Source organism: Balaenoptera borealis (genome assembly GCF_965194805.1).
Source record: "Balaenoptera borealis genome assembly, chromosome: 8".
Classification (NCBI taxonomy): domain Eukaryota; kingdom Metazoa; phylum Chordata; class Mammalia; order Artiodactyla; family Balaenopteridae; genus Balaenoptera; species Balaenoptera borealis.
In genome coordinates, this window is record NC_138865.1 from 100,869,325 (window position 1) to 100,888,703 (window position 19,379).

Sequence of the window (19,379 nt, forward strand, 5' to 3'; positions counted from 1 at the left end):
ATAAAAAAGAAATGAACTAGAGATACACACAACATCATGAGTGAATCTCAAAAATGTTATTCTGAGTAGAAGTCAGACACGAAAGAGTTCATACTGTATGATTCCATAAATGAAATTCCAGAACAAGGGAAACTAATATATAATGACAGAAAGTAGACCAGTGGTTACTTGAAGTCAGGGGTGAAGGTTGGTAGGGGAGAAGGGTGGGATAGAAGGAGAATCACTATAGAATGCAATGGAGCACAAGGGAACTTCCTGGTAATAGAAATATTTTATATCTTAATGGTGGTGATAGTTTCATGGTATAAAAATACATGTGTCAAAATTCATTAAACTGTACAGTTAGAACAAGTGCATTTTATTATATGTAAATTATACCTCAAAGTTTATTTGAAAAAAACATAAGTGCCTTATAGGCCAGCTAAATAATGTAAATGAGTGAAGTATAGGGCCAGTGCTTAAATCATAATCTTTGGGAAGATAGATTTTGGTTTTTTCCTCCAAAATGTGGTCTATAAATTTTTTTGCTTTTGCTTTTATTACGGATACTGGTATCGGAAACATTTTACTTTTCTCTTAACTATTATAAATATAAGACAAAAGTGCAAGAGTAATGCTAAATACCAACCAACACCTGGCCTCAATTTGTGAGTGCTGGGAACTACGGTGAACTGGAGGGTGCATGGTCTGTCTCAATGGTGAGCTACTACCAGCCCTAACCAGTTGTTGCCATGTGAGAATCTGAGTCTGATTTTTGGAATTTTAAAGACAATTTCAAAATACAGATCACTTTCGTACAACCCTCCAAATTTTAAATGCTGGTAACTAATTAAAATACCATATGGGTCAACAGTACATGGGCTGAACAGGATCTGAGTGCTACCAATTGGCAACCTCTGAGATATTTTCTAGAGATATTCTGGAGTGTTTAGTAGGTAAATAGGAACTGTTTACAATTTCACTTTTCTGATTATTTTCCTCTACTACTCTCTTTAACCACCCCTATCCTGACAACGTGGCCATGGGCTCCTGATAAAGTTATTGCTTTTTAAACTTCAGAATGAAACTTCGGGATTCATAATTCTACTAGATAACAGGATGAGTTATATGTTTCATTGTAACCTCAATATAGTTACATATCATAATAAAGATTATACATAGTTTTATAGATTTAATACATTATTATGGATATTGGAAGACCCCATAAATCATCTTCTCTCTTTTCTTTGTCTCACAATCTGACCTCATCTCTTTTAAAATTCTTCTTCTACCATGGGTAACCATCTGGGTCTTAGGATAGACTGGTGTGCATTTGCTTGACCTAGTCTGTTTATCTACCCTCTTTTCTACCACATCCAAAGCCCTCTGTCTTCTGTCTTTGAAACATCCCTTGATAACAATTCTCACCCCAATTCCTATCTCCTTAGAGCAGTCTTCCAACGTACACAATAATGTCTAAAATTCACTTAAAAAAAAATTTATTTATTTATTTATTTATTTATTTTTGGCTGTGTTGGGTCTTTGTTGCTGTGCGCAGGCTTTCTCTAGTTGCGGCGAATGGGGGCTACTCTTTGTTGTGGTGCGCGAGCTTCTCATTGCGGTGGCTTCTCTTGTGAAGCACGGGCTCTAGGCACGTGGTTGTGGCATGCAGACTCAGTAGTTGTGGTGCATGGGTTTAGTTGCTCCGCGGCATGTGGGATCTTCCCAGACCAGGGCTCGAACCCGTGTCCCCTGCATTGGCAGGGGGATTCTTAACCACTGCACTACCAGGAAAGTCCCTAAAATTCACTTTTAAATATATTTATTTACTCTGTAATAAACAAAAAGTAAACTTCCCCAGCTCCTTTAAAAGCTAAATTTATTAACTATTGCACAAACTGATTTTAAAACAATACGTATTTAAAACAATACATATTTCAAAAAGGTATAATTGAGTCTAAGTATGTTCCATTTACTATAATGGCATACATAGCAACCCAAATAACTCAAAAGAGGAGGGGGAGTGGCCAAGATGGTAGAGCAGGAACACCCTGAGCTCACCTCCTCCCATGGGCACACCAAAATTAGTACAACTATTTGCAGGGCAACTATTGATGAGAAAGACCTGAAGACTAGAAGAAAAAGATCTTCTACAACTGAAGATATAAAGAAGAAACCACAATGAGACAGAGAGGAGGGGTGGAGACAGAGTATAGTAGACACCCATACCCCCCCACCGGGTGGGTGACCCACAAATGGGAGGATAATTACAGAGGTTAATTGCAGAGGTTCTCTCCAAAGAGTAAGGGGTCCGAGCCCCACATAGGCTTCCACGGCTGGGGTCATGCACCAGGAGGACGAGCCCCCAGAACATTTGACTTTGAAGACCACAGGGCTTACTTTTGGGAGAGCAGGAGAGCCGTAGGAAACAGTCTCCACTCTCAAAGGAGGCACACAAAATCTCACTCACCCTGAGACCCAGGGCAGAAGCAGTACTTTGAAAGGAGCCTGGATCAGACCCACCAGCTGATCTTGGAGAGATTCCAAAAAGGCCAGCAGCAATTGGAGCTCACTCCGGGGACATAGAAATTGGCAGTAGCCATTTTTTGGGAGCTCATTCTGCCATGAAGATTCTGGTGATGGCAAGTGCCATTTTGGAATCCTCCCTCTAGCTTATTAGCACTGGGACTGGCCCCACCCATCAGCCTGTGGACTAGTACTGGGATGCCTCAGGTCAACCAGCTAGCTTCTTGCCCCACCCCCCCAGCCCCACCCACCAGCAGGCACCCCTGAACCCCTAGCCACCCTGGGACCTGGTCCTGCCCACCAGAAGGCTCAGGACCCATTCCTGCCCACCAGTGGCTGGACAACAGCCCCAGAATCTCCTAGGCCTCAGCCCTGCCCACCAGCAGGCCAATACCAGCTATGACACCCCAGGACCCTGCAGCCAGAGACCCCAGCACCTGTCTCCACCCACCAGTGGGTGGGCACTAGCCCTGCATCCCCTGAGCCCCACTGCCACCCCCCAGTAGGCTAATGTCAGCTCTGGGACACCTTGGCCCCTCAGCCAGGCACCTCAGGGTCTGACCCCACCCACCAGCTGGCCGACACCAGCTTCAGGACACCCCAGGCCCCACAGCTAGCCAGGTCAAAAGCCAACCCCGCCTACCAGCAGGCTGACACTAGACCTGTGACCTGCAGGTCTATAACCAGCCATCCTGGGACCTGGCTTTGCCCATGAGTGGGCCAACAGTAACCCCAGGGGCCCCCAGAGCTCCAGCCACCTTGTGACTCAGCCCCGCCCACTAGTGGCCCGCAGCCTCCACACAAGGGCAGGGCTTGGCAACCAACTGAACAAGGGGCCAGCCACGCCTATCAGACCACTCACATTAGTCAGTCTGCCTCAACAGAAGTGCGTAGACAGCCCACATAAGAGGCACCCCTAGTGCATATAGCTCTGGTGGCCAGTGGGGAGTGTGCTGCTGGGACGCATACGACATCTCCTACAAAAGACCACTTCTACAAGACTGGGAAACATACCCAACCTACCACGCATATAGAAATAAAAACTGTGAATCAGGCAAAATGAGGGGACAGAGGACTATGCTCCAAATGAAGGAACAAGATAAAACCCCAGAAGAAGAACTAAGTGAAGTGAAGATAAGCAATCTACCCAATAAAGAGTTCAAGGTAATAATCATAAATATGCTCAAAGAACTTGGGAGAACATAAAGTTCCTAGAAGAAGAAAAAAAATTAACTCAAAAGACATTTTTGACTTCTTAAATTATGCAAGTAAAAAACCCTTAATGAGTAAACTTTTTGGTAACAAAGGAAGATTTTCTATTGTTGAAGAGATTACTAGATATTATTGAACACTTAAAGCTCAGCTGTCAGGTTGAAAAATAACAGTGTTGGTTTGTATCTAGGCTGATGTAAACAGAAAATGGGCTAGAAATTAATCATTTATAAAAGAAAACAAAGACACTAATTGAAAATGGCTAGACATTTAAAGCTGAGACTATAGAATTTTAGGACAGAAAGAGATTTAATGATTAGCTAGTCAAACTTCCTCATTTTTTCAAGGAAGAAAATGAGGCTTAGTGAAGGTCAAAGTTTTAAATTCTGGTGGAGCCAGAGGTATATTGAATGTTGGAATTTAGTTTTATTTTCCCAATAACCTAGTGGAGAGCCAGTATGTAACATCTCATTCTGAAAATGTTTACACAAGTGATATTTACTATTACATACTTACATTCTAATTGAAGCACATTGGTAGGCAAAAATGTCTCCAGTTTACTATCATCAGAAGATAGATTATTATGATGCAGATATGTACTTAGACGTTCCAAAGTTTCTGTCATTATCAGATTTAGTCCTGCTTGTTTCCACCACTCTGCGTTTTCAGGATTAACCACGAGCCTTTCTTCTTCAATAGAAAATATCTTTTTAAAATCTGCAACTGAATATAGACTGTTGGGCTCTTCAGTTCTTGGCACTTAAAAAACCACAACAAACCAAAGAACAAATAGTGAGAAACAGTCCACAGGGCAAAAAAGATTAAAAAACGCAATAAACAGAACCACACTGGAAATTTCTTACAAAATAGATTTTTACAAATTAGAAAAAAAGTAAAATAAAGTTATGTCTAGTATTTCATCTTCAAGATGCTAATATTTGTAAAAGTCCAAAATATTATAGCAATAGAAGTCACATAAAGGTTTATTTCAACTTACGGAAATATCATGAAGTTAAAATTATTCTACTATTTAGTAGGAGATGGAACTATTATTTTGTTTGACCATTTTAGTAATTACTAAATTAATACATTCGACAATATTTTTTTAATAAATTTATTTATTCTATTTTATTTATTTTTTGCTGCGTTGGGTCTTCATCGCTAAGCACGGTCTTTCTCTAGTTGCGGCGAGTGGGGCTACTCTTCGTTGCGGTGTGCAGACTTCTCATTGTGGTGGCTTCTCCTTGCGGAGCACAGGCTCTAGGCATACAAGCTTCAGTAGTTGTGGCACGCGGGCTCAGTAGTTGTGGCTCTCGGGCTGTAGAGCGCAGGCTCAGTAGTTGTGGTGCACGGGCTTAGTTGCTCAGTGGCATGTGGGATCTTCCCAGACCAGGGCTTGAACCCGTGTCCCCTGCATTGGCAGGCAGATTCTTAACCACTGCGCCACCAGGGAAGCCCTCAACAATATTTTGAAGAGTTAACATAAGATTTATTAAATCAGAAATTCCAATTCATTATAATGAGCCTAAACAAGATGATATATTTTATCAGATTTTTATGATGACTATCATTTTAAATACTGTGACACAGAACTTTCCGCTTCATTACTTTTTAGCCTAAGTAGGGACACAGAATATTGTATGGAGGAACTGAAGTAGCACAACTACTTAATATTATTAACTGCATTACAAGCCTCAACCCAAAATTAGAATTATAAATTTTGAAATCCTAATTTTGGAATGGTGCTTTTTATAATGACAGTGTTTTCAATAATAATAATAATAATACTGACAATACATTTCTACTGATTGTACCTTTTATCTATACTTTCTATTTAGCATTCAAAATCAATTAATCTTTACCTCTAAACAAAAATGAATTCAAAGAGCTTCTGCAGCTTTCTGATTGCCACACCATACAGTATTTGTTAGCCGATTCTTCAGCAATAAGCAAAGTACTGAAAAAGAAGAGTTAAAGTTTAATTTATTAATTATATTATCTTTTTGCATAATAAAATTTCAAGAAAAGTATTTTTCTAAGTATTTTCTACACTCAAAAGCATGTCAAAAATGAACTCTATTTTAGGGCTTCCCTAGTGGCACAGTGGTTAAGAATCCGCCTGCCAATGCAGGGGACACGGGTTCCAGCTCTGGTCCGGGAAGATCCCACATGCCGCGGAGCAACTAAGCCCATGTGCCACAACTACTGAGCCCGCGTGCCACAACTACTGAAGCCTGCACGCCTAGAGGCTGTGCTCTGCAACAAGAGAACCACCGCAATGAGAAGCCCGTGCACCGCAACGAAGAGTAGCCCCCGCTCATCGCAACTAGAGAAAGCCCATGTGCGGCAACAAAGACCCAACGCAGCCAAAAATAAAATAAATAAAATAAATAAGTTTATTTTAAAAAAATGAACTCTATTTTATAAATGTGTAAACTGAAGTAGAGAGTTCCATAGACCAAATTTCAAGTGCTTACTTCCTCCTACCCTAGGAAGGTTTGTCAGTTTGTCAGCTCCCTAACTGCTCCTGCTTTCCTGTAACTTACTTCTACTTCCTTCCATTTCCTTCAGTGGAACCTGGAGCCAGAGGGGGCTGACTTGGGAGGGTTTTAGCATTTCCTTCCATAAACCCTGCTAGCACCAACACTGTAAGCCACCCAAAATAAAAATGCGATTTACATAAAATTACCTTGCTTACCGTACAAAATGGTAGCTTCAACACAAATTTTTATAAAACTGCTGTCCCCACCAAGTCCATTCTAAACAGAACTTCTGGAGCTACTACTGGCTGAGGATCAGAACTATGAAAAAGTTCTGTCTGCTCTACCTTCTCAGGAAGTGACAGGCCCTAAAGTTTAGTTCAAGTCCTTCAGTCTTGTGTGTGAGTGAGCGATGTGCGTCTGTTTGTGTGTTTTGGGTGCTGAGGAGAGAAGGAAGTATGTATGACAAGCAGTGTAAATCAGTAAGTACAGCTTATTAGTAGGTATGAAGTTATTAGCCTTGGTAGGGAAGAGACCATTAATTCACAAACCCTTTAATCTATGCCCCAAACCTCCCACTCCCTCCTAAGTGAGAATTGATTGTATTTTGTTTCTCTGTTCATATGGAGCATATATGAGCATGCTAATTGTAGGTATTGCTAGTTAAACTGACAGTTCTGAGTAGTAGCAGACAACTAGGTCTTACGTCTAAACCATCCAATTTACCCATATAATCAAAAAATCTGGCATGTGGTGGCAATATTTGAGAATCTAGACAATTCTTCAACCTTACCAAGGTCTCCTTGACAACCAGACACCTCATATTGTAGGCGATTATTTTAAAGTGAAAGGAAGAGAAAATATTTAGGCAAGCCATGTTCAGCAGAAAACAATAATACAGACAAATATTCTCATTCCTTTTTTTTTTGTTTTGGCTGCACTGCACAGCATGCAGCTATCTTAGCTCCCCAACCAGGGATTGAACCCGTGCCCCCTGCAGTGGAAGCGTGGAGTCTTACCCACTGGACCGCCAGCGAAGTCCCTATTCTCATTCTTAATGGAGCTTTCTGAAGATACGTCTGAATTTGATATCTTCTTTGGTCATGTATAAAAATATATTCACGATTCAGTAATCAGTGCGGAAATAAAGATGCAACGCCATACAGACTTTTCTTTTTAGCACCATAAAATCTAGCATAGAGTTTTACATGTAGCAGGAACTCAGAATATTTGTTAACTGGGCCTACCTCCAGCCAAAATGTTGTGTTCTGAAATAAAAGTAATTAGGGCCATAAAAGCAAGTTAAGAGTATAATAACATTACATATTATTTTTCCTTTCTGTTTTTTTTTAAACACTTTTTCTCTTTGTTTTTAGTTTCACAGTTGAGGTGTAAATCTATTTCTTAAATAGGGATTTTTAAGTTTTTATAGTCATGAACCAATGGAAACAATTTACTTTTCGCCAGTGATGAGAAAATTCCTTTAAGTTGTTTCAAATGGCCCTGGAACCTTCGGCTAATTTATTTATTTATTTTTTAGGTTCACTAAATTTATTTTAAAAATCGTAAAACGTTTCTTACAAAAGAGCATTACATTCTGCACACTGCTCTGACTAGATGCCAGGGACATATGGACTATTGCTACTTTTCCTCCCTGTCCCACCCCCCAAATGTTACAGAGACCACAAAGGAAAGTGTTCACAATAATTACATGGGGGGATTTTTTTTTAATATTATTCCATTTTTCTTTTTTTTTTTAAATTAATTAATTTATTTTTATTTATGGCTGTGTTGGGTCTTAGTTCTTGTGCGAGGGCTTTCTCCAGTTGTGGCAAGCGGGGTCCACTCTTCATCGCGGTGCGCGGGCCTCTCACTATCGCGGCCTCTCTTGCTGCGGAGCACAGGCTCCAGACGCGCAGGCTCAGTAATCGTGGTTCACGGGCCCAGCTGCTCCGCGGCATGTGGGATCTTCCCAGACCAGGGCTCGAACCCGTGTTCCCTGCATTGGCAGGCGGACTCCCAACCACTGCACCACCAGGGAAGCCCCGGATCTTTTTTTAAACCACCACCAATGAACAAAAATTAAAATTCACTCACTCTGCTGCTGTTTCAAAATTTCAGTGTTTCTGCACACCCTTCTCCACCCCCCACCCATTCGTAAGGAACTGAAACATTACATCTGGTGAACAGCAAAGATTTCACTACACCTCAAATTCAGAACACCTATGAAGCAGAGGAATGTTGGCTTTTTAAATAGAAGCAGATAAAAGAAAAAGACAAAGGACTCCTTCAGTTCTCCACTAGTCTTAGAAAAACTTTCCAGAATACTGCTTCACACTGTTCTGCAGCAAATACTGTGCATTCTGTATCTGGTCCCATGTTCCTGTAATGGTAATGATCTGATCTTCAGACCCTTCTAAAGGCTCATCAATTTTGATCGAAGGTCCTGACTCATGACGGGTTTGTTTAATCCGCTGACTACCTTTGCCAATAATAGATCCAGCCAGATCTTTGGGAATAATTACGTGTGTAGTAATAATAGGTCCACCAAGATCACCCTATGAACCACGACCCCCTGCATAGGAATAATCATATCCAGAGCAACCCTGTGGTTCATAAGCCATCTGCCACTCTGATGGGCTCCATGTATCTATTGCAGAGTCCCAGGTTTCATCAGCACTGAAACCAGCCATGCCATCATAACGGTCTCCAGGTTTTCCTCTTCTGTCATAGGCCATTAGATCTCCTCCTCTAGGTGGTGGTGGCGGAGGAAGAAGAAGATTCCGAGCTCTGCCACCACCCCGGCCCCCTCGTCCAGGAGGAGGTGGAGGAGGTCCTCGACGAGGGCTCATATCATCATAATCTCTTCTGGATGGAGGCATGGGACGCCCACCCCGACCAGGAGGCATTCTGTCAAAACCACCTCTTCCCCACATGGGAAATCCCACAGGACGTCCACGGCGGTCATCAAACATCATTGTAAAACCACCATAATCATAGGTTTCATCATAAAAATTGGGATCATAAGGCTGAGCACGTCCTTTGATGGGAGACTCTGATATAAGATCAGGGATGATCTTTATGCACTCTACAACCCTATCAGGTTTTCCTCCGATAAGAATGACTCTGTCAGTGGAATGAGGACAACATTCCTGGAAAAGTTTGATTGTTGTCTGAGTGTTCTCTCGAAGTTCTTTGATTTTAGCACCTTTGACCCCAATAATTCCTCCAGCCAGACTCTGATGGATCAACAGTCTCAATTCGCAGTCAAAGTCGCTTCCTTTATAGTGTTGGTAATTTAAGCATTCCACAGCATCAAATTCGAGAGGGAGCTGGCTGGTTGCAGTGGGTGATGGCAACTGCAGGCCCTCTTCCAAGGTAGGGATGATTTTCTTCAGAATTTCTCCAATTGTTTCAATATCAGCACTGATACTCAGTGTGCGCTCGGGGCCACTGCTGTCTGGGACTGAAACACTGGCATTGTAGTCTGTACAGAGAGCCTTAATATTCTTGCCTCCTTTTCCAGTCACTTCCCCAAGATTCTTGCTCTGAAGCAGAATGCGTAATTCAACCATCTCATCAGTGTTTCTAGATCTTTTAAAAGCTTGTTCAGCTTCCATATCTTCAGCAGGGCGTTTACCAATTCGCCATTGGTTCCGGTGTTGGGAAAGGTTTCCTCTGGCTGTTCAGTTTCCATTTTCTTGTATTATAGGGACACACCAATCAGTTATTAAATATATACTTGCAGGGCAGAACTGAAGTGTTCTGGGCCGGACAAACTGACACCCTATTGCTGCAGTAGCCAGGCAAGGCTACCGTCCCTATGCCGCCGCACTGCCTCAGCCGGTCACAGCTAGACAGAGAACGAGCATAGGCTTTTAACGAGCGTAACGCTTTGAATGAGCGTTAAAAGTCTTTTTGTTCGTTTCTTTTTACGGCTGAGTAATATTCCATTGTATATATATATATGCCACATCTTCTTTATCCATTCATCTGTCAATGGACACTTAGGTTGCTTCCATGTCCTGGCTATTGTAAATAGAGATGCAATGAACATTGTGGTACATGACTCTTTTTTTTTTTTTTTAACATCTTTATTGGAGTATGATTGCTTTACAATGATGTGTTAGTTTCTGCTTTATAACAAAGTGAATCAGTTATACATATACATATATCCCCGTATCCCTCCCTCCCTCCCTCCTTATCCCACCCCTCTAGGTGGTCACAAAGCACCCAGCTGATCTCCCTGTGCTATGTGGCTGCTTCCCACTAGCTATCTATTTTACGTTTGGTAGGGTATGTATGTCCATGCCACTCTCTCACTTTGTCCCAGCTTACCCTTCCCCTCCCCCTATCCTCAAGTCCATTCTCTAGTAGGTCTGTGTCTTTATTCCCACCTTGCCCCTAGGTTCTTCATGACTATTTTTTTTTTTTAGATTCCATATATATGTGTTAGCATATGGTATTTGTTTTTCTCTTTCTGACTTACTTCACTCTGTAAGACAGACTCTAGGTCCATCCACCTCACTACAAATAACTCAATTTCGTTTCTTTTTATGGCTGAGTAATATTCCATTGTATATATGTGCCACATCTTCTTTATCCATTCATCTGTTGATGGACACTTAGGTTGCTTCCATGTCCTGGCTATTGTAAATAGACATGACTCTTTTTGAATTATGGTTTTCTCAGGGTATATGCCCAGTAGTGGGATTGCTGGGTCATATGGTCGTTCTATTTTTAGTTTTTTAAGGAACCTCCATACTGTTCTCCATAGTGGCTGTATCAATTTATATTCCCACCAACAGTGCAAGAGGGTTCCCTTTTCTCCACACATGTACATATATACACTACCAAATGTAAAACCGATAGCTAGTGGGAAGCAGCCGCATAGCACAGGGAGATCAGCTCGGTGATTTGTGACCACTTAGAGGGATGGGATAAGGAGGGTGGGAGGGAGGAAGAAGCAAGAGGGAAGAGATGTGGGGATGTATGTATATGTATAGCTGATTCACTTTGTTATAAAGCAGAAACTAACACACCATTGTAAAGCAATTATACTTCAATAAAGATGTTAAAAAATAAAATAGAATAAAATAACATTGCTATTTAAAACACCAAAAAAAAAAGTCTTTTTGTTCTAACTTTGGCAAATCATCATACACAGATAAGACAAGTTTCATAAATTCTCATTAGATATTTGAATTATAACAATAAGTAGGTATATAACTTGTGTGATTAAAGAGTTTACTGCAGTTTAAGTAAATACTTTCAGTATCAGATTGAAATTCAAGATTATACTAATTTCAGCTAGTTTTTGTTTCTAACTGCCAATCTGCCTTAACAGATGGATTAGGGTATATGGAGTAAATAAAAGAGTAAAAGAGCACACAAAAAAAGAAGTATAGGTCCTGCAAATAAACATCTTGCACCTTAACAAAGGGATTAAAAATATTTAAACCAATTTTAGGTAGTTTCTGTACTCATCCCATGCTATTTTTTTAGAGTTCATATCTGATATGGGCAGTTCTAGTTCATGGTAGAGTTCTGTATAGCACAAATTTACCCCCCAAAGGAAATACCTCTTTGCCAGAAGATGAAGATAATTGGGGCCCTCAATGTCAGGCTCCTCCACCTTATGCTGTGACACCTTCCTGAGACCATTAATAGAAGCCTGAGCAGCTAGTGGTGAGATGCTCCAGTTGCTTCCAGTAATCCAAGAGCATTCTCCTCTGGCAGATCAGCCAATCACAGCTAAGAACTCAAAACACAGCACACAGTGTCCACTCTGGGAATAATTTATTAGAGACTTGGAGACGTTCCTGTAATTTTCCTTAAACTGTGTTATTTTAGGACATATGAAGTTCCAGGATTACAGTGGGGAAGAAGGGGGTTGTACTGGTTATGTTCTTAGTTGTGTAACTAGCATAAGAAGTAGGGGAATGAGGTGACTTTATTCCAGGATGGCAGACTAATCTAACATAAAAAACATTAAATTACAGGTATGCTGTATGGTATAAGATAGCAATCAAAGCTATCTCAGACTCAGAGGACAAAGATGCCGGGCTATTAAGCTATGCAATTTTGGTTCAAACTAGAATACAATGATCCAACCCTGCAGTATAAACTCTGAGAAGATTACAGACCATCCTGGGCTGTACTGAACATATTTGTGGCTCAGTATCTGGTTCTACATATCTGGTTTCCCCAACACCAATACCACATTGACACAGGTAAAGAAGGTCAGTGGATGTCCTCTGTTAGAGAGGGGATGTGATCTCTGGTACTCCTAGGGAAGTAAGTTGATAGCCAAATCTATTGTTCAACCACTGAACACACTGCTCTGTTATCCTTGGCTCTTCCTGGTCAGAGAGGTATGACAAATCTTTTGGAAGACCCCAAAACAACCCTATGAGGTATGTACAATTATTATCCCAATATTACAGATAAGGAAACTGAGGCACAGGGCAATTAAGATCACAGAGCTAGTAAATGATACAGCCAGGCAATCTGGCTCTAGTTCAGGACTCTTAACTACTTATTATGGGCTGAATTTGTCCCCCTCAAAATTCATATGTTGAAGCCCTAACTCTCTGTACCTTAGAATGACTGTATTTGGAGCTAGGGCCTTTAAAGAGGTAATTAAGTTAAAATGGGGTGATTAGGGTGGGCTCTAATCCAAATAACTGGTATCCTTTTAAGAAGAGGAGATTAGGACATAGACATGCATAGAGGAAAGACCACATGAAGACAAAGGGAGAAGACAGCTATCTACAAGCCAAGGAGAAAGGCCTCAGAAAGAATCCAATCCTGCTGATATCTTGATCTTGGACTTCTAGCGTCTAGACTGTGAAGAAATAAATTTCTGTTGTTTAAGCCAGCCAGTCTATGGTATTTGTTATGGCAGCCCTAACAAACCAATATACCGCTACACTGTATTTCATGGTAATGAGTGACAACAGAGGCAGTGTCATTGGTAAGCATCCACTGGCAATGTTCTAAGCAGATTGTTTAAATTTTAAATTTAAAATTAAAATTTTCAAGTTGTTTATATTTAATGGTAATATATTCACATTCAAAATACTAAAAGTATAAAAGAGCCTAGCTTGATCACTTACTAGCTCCTATATTGCCAGGTTACCCAGTTCCCTTCTGGGCTCAACCAACAGTACCTGATTTTTGTGTGCCCTTCTAAAGATATTCTATGCATATAAAAACAATTATGTACATATATATTCATATATTCCCTTCAGTTGCTTACTATGAACACCATTTAATCTCTTACATTTTTTTCACAGAGCTATCTGGGAAATTGACTTTATATGGAGAGATTTAATTAAAGATTGCTTCTTCTGAATTGCAATTTGAGTTCTAGATTTAATCTTTACTTACATTTTACAAGAAGGAGAAGATGGAAATTTCTGAAGTTCTGCACATAATGAATTCACTGAAGAATGTTGGTTTGTTAGGTGTAGATGAGTTAATGGCATTTCTAACTCTACTAGAATATATAAAATTTAAAAAATCATGTTACATAAACATTGAATAAAATTATGTATAATTCATAACTTTTTGTAAGCAACTATTATGTTTGATCATTGTGTTACAACAGAAATTTTCAATCAAAAGAAATTTGGGTCATTTGAAATACAAAATAACAGTTTTAAATTTCCATCCATATAAAGGATTACACATATACCACATGGTGTCTCAACTATGATACTAGTGATTTTTAAAAAATACGTTGGCAACTAAACTTTATTGTTTACTATATAAGATAAATTCTAAGACCTTATGTGTAATAATGTTTTCAATTCTGACAACTTATGTTGTCAGTACTTAAGAGGTAGTACTATTTTTATCTCCATACTAAATACTGGTGATGTTAAACAAATAGTATTAATAGACAGTAATTTTTCACCTTAAAAAGTATGGAGTCTAGGTGGCCTAGCACAGAGTTATATCTTTTATAGGGTGGGCTTGAAAAACTAATCCTCATTTATCATAAGTAGTCAGTGTGTTTCTGTCACTTTCATAAATAAAGCAGTATACTACCAAATAGATGATTAATATGATCAGATATAAATGTAACTAAATAACAGCATCATCAACATAGTTAGGGAGCAATACAATCTGGCATTACACTGGAACAAGAGATGATTCTGAGATTCCAAATTTGGTAGGATAGTGATAGTAACAATAATGATGGGATTGCTTTGGGGATTAAAAAGTTAAATTTACAAAAGTATAAGAAGGGTCAGCAAGATTGCTAATACTGAGGTAAAATATAAAGTTCTTTTTAACTGAGCTATAAAATTACAAGATTTCTATTTTTAATATTAATGCTATTTCCTCTATTCCTCTTCCTCAATCTTTGTAACTCTCCTCTTTTGATGCTAGAAGGATGTTAATGATAGTAACAAATGTAAAGGGATAGATAAGAGAAAAGAACAACTTGGCTTGCAATAATCAAATTTTAAACATGAAAACTGTCTCATAGTAGACTTTATATGTGAATGTATTGTACTTTTACATCATATATAGGTATCCCCTGATAAGCTCCATGATTTATTCAAAATTTCTACCTGGTTCCTTGTACTCTGGTTCACATTGACTTTGAATGGCCAAAATTTCTGTGGAGCTGCATTTTATATCCTCAATGTGAATTCCATGTTTGATAGTAAGATCTGGAAAAAAAAAAAAAGGAGAAAGTCTACTACCAGCAAAAGTACTATGATATTAGTTTTTCTGTAATCTTATTCATTCCTCAGTGGCAATGATTCTGAGGAGTCATTTAGTACACCATCAGGGCCAAGTGAAGGCTGGGAGCGTAGCACCACAGTCATTCAGTAAATTCACCTGTCCTTTTCCATTACCATGCATAGATCTGTGTCCTTCTAACAAGCCCATGGGCCACCTGCAGTTTTGAGCTCTGCTAGATTTCCAAGTTCTGGTATAAATTTGATCTATTTACTTAGGTTGGCTTTTCATTACCTTGCTTGACTTGTAGGCTCATCAGTAATCCCCTTGATTTAGTCTTGTCTGCAAGAATTCCTCCAATTCTGTTGATGGCAAGCATCCCTATTGTCAATGGATATCACAAATCCCCCTTCACTTCTCCCTAATATTATTTATCTTCGATTATTTCAACTGGAATGTATGAGAGGACAGTTAAATATTTGGGCTTAAATTATATTAAAAGACTTCAACAATATTTACTAGTCTAACTGGGAAGAAACCATCTAAATTCTAGGTTATGACTCTCCCAGTCATCTGATTCCATGAATCATAACCTTACTCTGAGCTTCTAAAGTCAGCATAGAAGTTGTTAGTGCTTTGTCACTATGTATAAGAAAATAACTCAAAAAAATTAATACAGTCATATGTGTTTTAGCTCTATTTTTATAATTATCTTGAAATGGTTAGATTAATTTCAGAGACATTTTAAGCTTGCAAGTGTATAAAGAGGAGACAATGAGAAAAGTGTCTTATCAATAATAATTTTGAGATTTCGTTGTGTAAACTTACAGGACACTTCAAAAATCTGAAGGTTCAGAAAAAAGTTTAATGAACAAGAATTTTTATAACAAACATTAGTAAGTACTTCTAACAAGTAATAGATTTAAAAATTAACTCTCACCTCTTTTGAAAAGCTTTTCATTTTCATCTACATAATTTATTATTTCTGGCATTAAGTTTAATGACTCCTTCAGTTCTGAGAGTGATGGAATATCAACTTCTTGTTTGAGGCTTGTAGATATTAAGAATTCACACTCAGGCAAAATTGATGGCTGAAATAACATACAGGTAAAATTAGTTTTTAGTGAGGTTTTCCAAATAAATATTTCTGAGTTCATAAATAGATACATTTGCTTAATTGGTGTACCAAATTTTAGACTAAACCCACACTCAAAAATTTTAATGCTCTGCATACATTTTATTTACAAAGTAAGTGTAGCAGCCAAAAAAATATATTACAAGCAATGTTCTCTCTGAGTAATATCCTTCATGGCCACTGATTACATTAGTGACATACAATATCCCTAGATGCAGAAGTATCTTCTTTTATGTTAATAACAAATTTTCAAAATTCTAAATTAAAAACAATCACTGCAGCAAATGAGAGCTGGTGAATGGAGAGAAGTAAAAAGAGCAGATGGAATGGAATGGATCTTTACTGCATTCCATAGAATTTATTTCTCTTTCATTCCTACAGAACTGGATTCTTCAACAAGTGAGACTATATGTGCATAACTCTCAGAATTAACAGGGGAGGAAGAGGGGGACTGGAGAAAAGGGGCTAATAGGTGAATTAATATTTTTACCATGTGTGTTAAAGTTTTTAGTTAAAAAAAAAACCTTTAAACGCCTTAAGACCAATATATATATGACCACTTAATGTCCTATACCAGGTATATTGATTAAAATTATTAAAAAATTCCCTATACCTGGGCTGCACACCAGACCAATTAAATCAGAATATATCTGAGTAGGATCCAGACTTCAGAATTTTATTAAAATTTATCAAGTACTTCCAATGTGTAGCCAAGGTTTAGACCACTGTCTCTGAAGTAAATTTGACTCCTTAACTGATACACGTTCAATCCATTATCAAGTCTTTTTAACTTGACAATAGTAGATGGCCAATGTATATTACTACATCTTGTAAAAGTGTGATTTACTAACTTTTATTTAAAAATTACTGAAAGCAAATATTACAGCTTCGTTTAAACCTACTGTATCTTCTAGCTTCTCCTGATAAAAGTTCTCTTTATCCATGTAAAAATCTTCCACAAAACCTTTCATATCTCCTTGAAAAGAGAAACACTCCCTTAACAAAAAATAAAACATTATATTAGTGTTTACTAAAAGCAAGGTACATACCAAATGTAGTTAATCAAAATACATAGTGATTAAAATTAGAGTTGAAGTAAACAATGATAAAATACTATGATTGATAACATCTAGACTTGTGAGCATACAAAGAATATTTTCTTCTCTTAAAAATATTCATAACACTGGGCAATTAAGTACCTGAAAAAATTAGCTTCTGTGAAGATCTGTCCTTTGAAATCTAACAGGGGATCCTTTACCAAAAACAGTTTTAGCCTACTCAACAGAGTTTGCAAAGTTGGTAGCTGACTTCTATAGGCCATCAAATCATTTACAGAAATTATTTCTTCATCATCAATATAAAAATCTGAAAATAAATAAGAAATATAAAGGAAGAAGAAGAAATCTAAAAGTTATACAAAAGGATCTAGATAGTTACTGTAGTCAGCCATTGATACAGTCGGGGGTTTTCAAACACATTTTTAAAATTTATTTATTTATTTATTTATTTAAAGTATAGATGATGTACAATATTATATAAGTTACAGGTGCACAATATAGTGATTCATAATTTTTAAAGGTTATACTCTATTTATAGTTATTATAAAATATTGGCTATATTCCCTGTGTTGTACAATATATTGTTGTAGCTTATTTTATACATAATAGTCAAACAAATTTTAAATTCTTTAGTTCTTCATTGTACTGTGCAAATAAATCATGTAGCATAGTACTGGTACATAGGCAGAAACTCAATAAAATTTAACATTATTTAGTACACTGAGTAGTAACCAAATGTCCTGAAAGAGTTGTAAAGGCTCATATTTTTTTCCAACAAAATTAATGTAATCAATGGAGGAAAATATCTTGTGGTCTTATGCCTCAAAATAGCCAGGGCTAGCCTCAGCAAGATTGTAAAGAAATAAAAGCATTTGACTTTTGCTGACCCTAGTGTTTTCTTCTCTGTAAGATTTTATCTCTTAAGGTCTCCAATTCATCCCCAGAGACTGACATGTAGGGAATGGAGATGGTCTAAAAAGCCTATAAATGAGACCAACTCTCATTCTAGCACGCTAAGGTTGTTCAAACATGTTTGTTATACAATTAATTACAATGGAAGCTGTGTAGTGAAGTATCTACTAGAAAAATGTGATACAGCTTACATATTAGGAAACACAACTGCTAACAGTTAATTGTTGGAATAGGTTTCTCCTCTCTATCCCGACCCTATCATGTTTGGGTCACTTTAGAATCTTAGCTAACAGTGTCAGTGCTTTAGCAGTTTCTAGGCCCAGGAGGGAACATAAAACCTACTCCCATTCCTCAATAATCTCTGAGTGGAAAAAGAAAGAGGAAAATATAAGCTCAGATGAGGAACTACTCAGAAAACCAAGCTCCCCAAAGCGAAAGCCACCTTGAAGGGGAAGCAATGGTCTCTTGTTTTGGGCAGTGGCCTTTCAGTTAAGTAATTTTAGAATGGTACGAGAGAAGGATAGCATGAAGTGATGTCTCCCATGACCAGCTACATCACTGGTATACATGTGCTTAATAAATATGTGGTGTAGAGTAGAGAGGCAGGGACCATCTCTTAGCCTAGTGCTAACTTAAAATACCAAAAGAGAACTTATTGTGTAAACTAGCCTCCTAAGAGATTGTTTATCTGTTTATTGGAACCTGTTAAGTTCTTGACAATCCTGTGGCCAAGAGCTTCCCATGCATGATACACCGCAGAAAGCTAGCCAAAATCAGTTCCATGTCTAAGCAGGGTTTAGCTGAGACGATTTAAAGATGGTTTGTTTGCAAATCCATTCTGTAAGTACTAATGAAGTCATGTTAACAGTAAAAACCCAAACAGCATTCATTTATATCCCCATCTCCACCTTCCACTTTCAAACTCAGCCCCTCTAGCTGTCTTTCCTTCCTACAGGCTCATCCTGGTATTTTTGGGAGTCCATGAGGATGTCTCATATCAGTTATGAGGTCTTGTTTTCTAACCACCTTTTTTTTTTTTAACATCTTTATTGGAGTATAATTGCTTTACAATGGTGTGTTAGTTTCTGCTGTATAACAAAGTGAATCAGCTATACGTATACATATATCCCCATATCCCCTCCCTCTTGTGTCTCCCTCCCACCCTCCCTTTCCCACCCCTCTAGGTAGAAACAAAGCACCGAGCTGATCTCCTTGTGCTTTGCTACTGCTTCCCACTAGCTATCTGTTTTACATTTGGTAGTGTATATATGTACATGCCAGTCTCTCACTTCATCGCAGCTTACCCTTCCCCCTCCCCGTGTCCTCAAGTCCGTTCTCTACGTCTGCGTCTTTATTCGTGTCCTGCTCCTAGGTTCT

The 19,379-nt window shown here is 38.5% G+C and overlaps 1 protein-coding gene and 1 pseudogene across 3 annotated transcripts in view; both read right to left on the reverse strand.

Annotated features, from left to right (window-relative positions):
- Nucleotides 1-19,379, reverse strand: part of SHOC1 (shortage in chiasmata 1) — an 87,189-nt gene that overhangs the window by 55,028 nt on the left and 12,782 nt on the right. The window contains exons 3-9 of one of the 2 annotated variants that reach the window (XM_082404263.1): nt 17,232-17,397; nt 16,935-17,028; nt 15,838-15,988; nt 14,783-14,884; nt 13,590-13,698; nt 5,580-5,674; nt 4,234-4,476 (exon numbers count right to left, since the gene is read on the reverse strand). In XM_082404263.1, the coding sequence (XP_082260389.1) occupies nt 4,234-4,476; nt 5,580-5,674; nt 13,590-13,698; nt 14,783-14,884; nt 15,838-15,988; nt 16,935-17,028; nt 17,232-17,397 (960 nt within the window). Of the gene's footprint in view, nt 1-4,233; nt 4,477-5,579; nt 5,675-13,589; nt 13,699-14,782; nt 14,885-15,837; nt 15,989-16,916; nt 17,029-17,231; nt 17,398-19,379 lie in introns of both variants that reach the window. The other variant, XM_082404262.1, reaches the window with a different exon arrangement.
- Nucleotides 5,574-11,872, reverse strand: LOC309634203 (heterogeneous nuclear ribonucleoprotein K pseudogene; annotated as a pseudogene). Its single transcript has one exon. The product of its transcript is annotated as a heterogeneous nuclear ribonucleoprotein K pseudogene (transcript).